The sequence below is a fragment of the Cornus florida genome, unplaced genomic scaffold (genome assembly GCF_030987335.1).
Source record: "Cornus florida cultivar Cherokee Brave unplaced genomic scaffold, ASM3098733v1 CherokeeBrave_3.0.0_Hap2_Chr07, whole genome shotgun sequence".
NCBI lineage: Eukaryota > Viridiplantae > Streptophyta > Magnoliopsida > Cornales > Cornaceae > Cornus > Cornus florida.
The window spans coordinates 17,220,652-17,227,199 of NW_026775577.1; the positions used below are offsets into that span (position 1 = coordinate 17,220,652).

The 6,548-nt window shown below is 32.4% G+C and overlaps 1 protein-coding gene across 1 annotated transcript; it reads left to right on the forward strand.

The window, feature by feature from the left end:
• The first annotated feature begins 3,957 nt into the window (after positions 1-3,957).
• LOC132316331 (uncharacterized) lies at positions 3,958-4,757 on the forward strand. The gene is made up of 2 exons (XM_059814825.1): positions 3,958-4,391; positions 4,511-4,757. The coding sequence occupies exons 1-2, from the start codon at positions 3,958-3,960 to the stop codon at positions 4,755-4,757; spliced, it is 681 nt and encodes a 226-aa protein (XP_059670808.1).
• The last annotated feature ends 1,791 nt before the right edge of the window (positions 4,758-6,548 follow it).

Consider the following 6,548-nt stretch of genomic DNA (forward strand, 5'->3'; position numbering starts at 1 on the left):
TTTCAACTAATTCACGGGACACCATGCAAAGTGCCTTCTCCACACGGATTGGATAAATCTCAGGCTTTCACCCACGGGCGTGGCTCCAATGTATTGTTTGCATCAAGGGGAGTCAAACCTTAAACTAAATGGTTCATGAGGCACCTTATTTACGTAATAGCATTCTAGAATATATTTGAACGAAGAGATTCCCTAATTTATACTCCAGGATCTGAGATCCTTTTTGTTTTGCCCATTATTCTGCTCCCACAAACACTAACCCGAAATGGAGCTGATGATTTTGATCCACCTGCCATGGCCGTCATGAAGTTGCTGGCCAAATCCGGCTACTAAATTTTCTTGTTTATCCCTTTTTTGTTTTTTGTTCTTCTAACATTTAAATAATTACAGTTTTTTTACTGGTTGGAATTTTCTTAGACAATGTGTAGCAAGTTATTTCTTAGGTTCTATAGAGGTCACCGTTACACTTCAACACTGAAAAAGAAATTATTGATTGATTTTTAGTAATTTCGGTGTCACTAATAGTTCTTCTACTATGTAGTCAGATGTAATTCTATGAAGTCAATTTTGGAGGCAATGATTGTTCCAATGGTCTATTTTAATGGAACGGTCTCGTCTATGTTATTTTTATTTATTTATTTTTATTTTAATGACAAAAATGTTAGGGATTAGTGATTTGTGACTACAAAATCGAGAATGCAACAATATTTTATCATTATTGTTATTAGAGTTGACTCATTGAAGAGAAAGTCAGCTTATCATATCTGATTTCCCCTTCTCATTGGTTTCAATTCTGATTTTTCCACTCCACAAATTTATCATTTTTCAGAATAAAAATAATGAATATTTTCTTTAAAAACAGATATTCTAAGTGGCTTTTTATTTTCAAATGTGATAGTTTCTGAAAATGCTTGAGCAGGCTGCAGCCAATGTGTTGTTCTCAAATTTTAATTTTCTTGTTTATTTATTTTAATTTTCTCTTAGAAAACAAATTAAAGTGAAAAGTTGAGAGCTAAAGTCTATGTAAAGCAAAATAGTTGGTGTATTATATGTCTGACAAATTAATAATAATAATAAAAATAAATAAATAGGAGGTACAATATAAAAACGATAACACAGTTCGTGGAGTCAGAGTTGTTGGACCAAGATCATGATTTAAAAAATAAGCAAGATGGTTATGGAAAATTTAAATTATAATACTGCTCTTTATAATTATTAGATTTTATTAATCTCTTTCCTCCCTTCTCTCAGACAAATAAATTAAGTGTAATGTAGGAAGCAAAAATATTAAGCCAAATTATTTGAATAGTACCATAGCACTTTTGAAAAGGAGGCCAAAATTGAAAGCAAAATTGATGCTTTGGTTGCTTATGTACTGTAGCAAAAACATTTTTCACACACCCAAAAAAAAAAAAATAATAATAATAATAAATAAATAATAAAACTATAAAACTGACATTTTTCAAACTTGCAATATATTTTTACCAACTATGTTGCATAATTTAATTTAATGGTATTGTACACTTGATACTGGATGCAAATACCTACAAGCATGATTGGGTTTGACTTAAGCACAGCTAAAGAAATTTTCTAAAATCTTTTGATTAAATACAATTACTTTGGACAAAGGTAAATTCTATTTTGAAATTAATATTTGATTATATGGATGTATTCTTGACAATTCGTCATATGCCAAATAATCTCAATATTCTAAAAAAATAAATAAATAAAATTACATAAATAAACATATTAAAACAACCTTATTTTTTTATTTTTTTCATGAAAGAAGGATTAAATCTGCTCTCGTACCATAGCCGGACGTTGCTCGGCCATCGAGATTGAGGAAGATTCAATCTCCTTACTTGCAAATGCTTTGGAAAATTTCCGGTAACAAACAACCACAAAGACCGCAACGAGGACGAGGCTAATAGTCTCGGCGACACACCACGCTATGTCCATTGCTTTGACATGTCGGCTTGGATGTCCATGTTTCAAATCCTTTATTCTAGCCTTCATGTCACGTATTATCAACCGTTAATACAAACCGATAAAGGATGCACCGACTACAAGAACAACCAATGAGCAAACCAGGTCATCAATCTGCTTATTTGCCATCCTTTCCACAACTTATCAATAAACAAAAAACGATCGAGTATATATATATATATATAGTGATCTCTCACTCTCCATAGAGTAAGAAAATTATTCGCTCTTTCTATAGCAACTATTATTAGATTAAATTTAATAATCACGTTCCAAACTCACGTATATCTATTCACTGTTTTTAGTTTTCAAATTTAATATTTATTCACGTATATCTATTCACGTATATCTATTACTAAGTATAACATAAATACCTAAAAGATAAAAATAGAAATCTAGAAATCACGTCTCCCACTAATTGGATTTTAGTTTTCTTTGAAAAAAATATAATAATAAGTGTTTGCAAATTGCAACCATTCACATACGAAACATGACAAGTCAAGGTAAGTGTGATTTGCACAACACTATTAAATTTTTTATAAATGAAGTGTTGTGCAAATCATTGTTGTATATCTCCCAAAATGGATGCTATTTAAAAATTAAAAATTTAATATATTTTTTCCTAACCCCTCTGTCACAAATTGTCTCATCTTCCTTATTAATTTTATTAATTTTTTATTTTTTTTTTTTCAGATTCTAACTAATTATAAATACATTCGAGTATATTAGTGTCATAATAAGTGCACAATATCTTCTATCTAGTTCTACTATAATAATAAAAATTTATTGACGTAATGAGGAGATTCACTACAAAACATGCTATTATTATATGAAATTTCATATTTCTTTTGTAAATTAATTATTTTCTTTAATCTTGTTATTATTATACTATCATCATTTTTTTGGGTAAATAAAATGGGCATAAAAGGCAACTAATTAATATGTAAAGTTACAATAAAAACATCAATCCATCACTATTATTACATTCAATGTCTCTAGAGGAGAGGCTAAATTTGTCATCTTGAACTTCTGCAATTTCTTTTTCTCACTCAAAATAATAGGCAATGTCAACTTTAGTATTAAGTGATGGATGCAATTTTTTAACACTTTATTTTTTCTTTCAAAGAAAACAAAAAATCCGTTTAGTAGTGTGAGATGTGATTTAGAGAACTATTTTTATTAAATGTTAAATTTGGAAACTAAAAATAGTGATGGTGGTTTTGTATTAAAAGAAAAGCATATATGTGAATTTGGAATGTGACCATTATAATGGTTGCTATAGAAGGAGCAATATATATATTTTTTTACCCCATGAAAAACAAGAGATCAATACGCATGTATGTGTGTGTATATATATATATATATATATATATGAGAGAGAGAGAGAGAGCAATAGTATAATAGTGTGAATTGTTGAGAATTTTGAAGATTTTAGAACTCCTTAGTTGTAGGAGTTTGTGTTTGAATAGTTTTAAATTCTTTTTTTATTTGATTTTTTCGTTACTTATATGGAATTAATTTACCATTTGATGATTTGAACGAATGTTAGGAAAGTTTATTAGTCATTATTTTCTCCCGTGATCTCTCTCAATCTTTAACGTTTGAAAAGATTTTTTTTCTCCCCGTGATCTCTCTCAATCTATAACGATTTGCGACCACTTTTTAAACAATTCTTAGGGCGCATAACATCGTTATTAGGGATTTGAGAAGCAAGTTTTCGAAAAGTATTCTTAGCTTGAATGATACATGTGTTATGAGGTGTGTTATGAAGTCAATACACGTGCTTCAATCCCAACCTCCCTATCCGGAAACAATGTTTAAAGAAGTACAACGTTTGACATGAGATTAAGGATATGTAAAGAAAAAATCTCTTCTAATCTTAATTTTATAAATAATTAATTAATTATTTTTTTTGCCTGAAACCAGTGGAAGGTCGAGCTCAGGACGGAGGCTACACTCAAATCAGTCAACCATATGGCTTTCAAATCCTGCAAGTCTGTATCACCCACGTTTCATTTCATATATGACACTCTCATACATCACAGAATCAATCATAATACACCCACCATTGTTCGTTTTTTCGAAACCCAATCAATAGCAAACAACTCAAATTTCACCGAGAACCAAGCTCTCACCATCTCTTACCTCACAAAGTCATGTGGGTTGTCTTTTAAATCTGCTCTCTCAGCTTCTATGAAGCTCAACATTGAGAGCACAGAGAAATCGAACTCGGTTCTTGAGCTCCTAAGGTCTCATGGATTCACTAAAAATCACATTTCATTCCTAATTTCTAAACGCCCACAATTAATTTTGGCTCATCCGGAGAATGTGAGGCCCAAATTTGAGTATATTGAATCTCAGGGTTATGTCGGACCTGACTTGCCTAAGATTATATGTTCATGTAACAGGTTACATAGCAGCTCAGACAACCGAATCAAACCCACATTTAATTTCCTTAAACCATACTTAAGGACCGATAAGAATTTAATCTATCCTTTTAAGCAATCTGCAAATTTCGTACGGGCAGCGTTGAGAAAGTTATGGTGCCAAACATCAACACCTTGCGGGCTCATGGTGTGCCTAAATCCCATATTGAAAAATTGATCATGAGGCAGCCCAGAGCACTAATATTGAGTGTTGATGTGTTTAAAGAGGTTACTAATGCAGTTAAGGAAATGGGTTTTGATCCCAAAAGTCAATCATTCTTATGGGCTATCCTTCCAATTTCGAGGAACACCAAACGCGATTGGGAATCAAAAAGAGAGCTTAAATGAGATTTGGCTGGTCTGAAAGCACTTTTAATTCGGCATTCAAATTGCGACCGACGTGTATGCTTTGCTCAAAGAAGAAGATCAGGAAAGTGATGGATTTCTTCGTGAACAAGGCGGGGTTAAGAGCATCAGAGATTGCTAAATACCCAAATCCTGTTCAACTCAGTTTGGAAACAAGAATCATTCCAAGATGTTCCGTTCTGCAAGTTCTGATGTCAAAGGGTTTAATTGGGAAGGATGTAAATGTGCTCCGCGTGTTAGATTACAGCGTAAAGAGATTCGAGACAAGGTTTCTGACAAGTATAGCTCCAGAGGTGCTCAAAGCGTACGCGTGGGTGAGATAGAATTTCATGGATTCAATACTAGATTGTAGGACAATGTGGAATCAGAGAATCGAGCAACTGCAAGATATGAGATTCTAGCAACAGCAGAGGATTAATAAATTATGTATGGTGTATGAGTTTCTATCAAAATGATTTGGCTGCATATGAGGTTTACCATCTAAGAATTGATCCTCCAAGACTTTCTGGTGGCTTATAATGTATAAGAAGAGGTAAGATCACCTTGTATGTCATAAAGATCGCATTGGCTATCTCTGTTAACTGTCACATCTTGAAATATTTCATGATTATGTTTCTCATCTGTGATGTTATTACATATGCTATAATTTTTAAAAATTGACAGCTCGAAGATTTGCTTTATAGTTCTTTTCTAGGTCCGCAGAATACTCGTGGTGATTGTGATGGTTGCTGTATGAATTTACATATCATTTATATATAATGGTTTGGTGAATTGTCTTGTTTTACCAATAAGATGACTTGTTCTTTATCAAGGGCTAGTGGTCATTTCTATGTGTGTTTGATACCATATATTATGCAAAACCTTTTATCTCTGGATTTAACTAGTGTGTATGAGAGATCTATTAATATGCAATTGTACATACAATAGAAGAAGAAACTCAGTGATCACATTTCTGATGAGTCGATTTTGAAGTTATATGCAGCCTGCTATGGACGAGATTGCGTCTAGGATATTTGAATTGAGGAGACTTGTAACTCAGCAGTTATTATTCGACCTTCAGTTTTGATTTTGATAGTATTTGGCAGGGAAGAAAATGAAATTGTGGTGAACTATCTTATTATTCTTGTGGTAATATTCTTTTTTGTCTAGCTCGCAAAAGTTGCACCTGAATTGCAGCGTCCCTGACATTAGATGTTGATATTTTAATTTTGTGGATGAACTGACACTGTCTGACTTGATGCTGAATGCACCCCTCTCTATCACACACACACAAGTACGTGCACACACTGAGGCACAACAATTTAGACACTCTAAATCCCTGCCTGCTTCAGATTTATATGCTGCTTGGAGGAACATGATCGAATTTGTTTATTGACTACTATAAATGTTAAGGAAATGAAGATTACAAAAAGATTATTTCCATTTTTGCTCGACTTTATTCCTGAGGTATGTACCACTCACTCTTATCAGTATGTTTGAATATTACCTAATCATCCCATGAAATTACAAAGTTGTACTCCATATGTTGTATTCATAAATAGTTACATACTCTCGGACATAATGCAAAATGCATGCTCATGTGCATAGTTACATCCGTAAAAGCAAACATGCATTTTATGCATGTAACCATCTAAAGATTACTGTGGTGAAGGACTATGACTGGGTCATGTACATTCTATTATTCAGCAAACATGCTTCAGCGCTAATTATTATATTCAGCAAGGAAGAAAATTTAATTATGCTGATTTATCTTATTTTGTAGTAATATTCTCT

What these genes read in the sequence shown, in the direction of transcription:
- LOC132316331 (XM_059814825.1), top strand. Translation starts at nt 3,958, where the DNA reads ATGGCTTTCAAATCCTGCAAGTCTGTATCACCCACGTTTCATTTCATA. An exon ending in ATTATATGTTCATGTAACAG is followed by an intron (nt 4,392 to 4,510) that starts GTTACATAGCAG and finishes TCGTACGGGCAG; the next exon opens with CGTTGAGAAAGTTATGGTGC.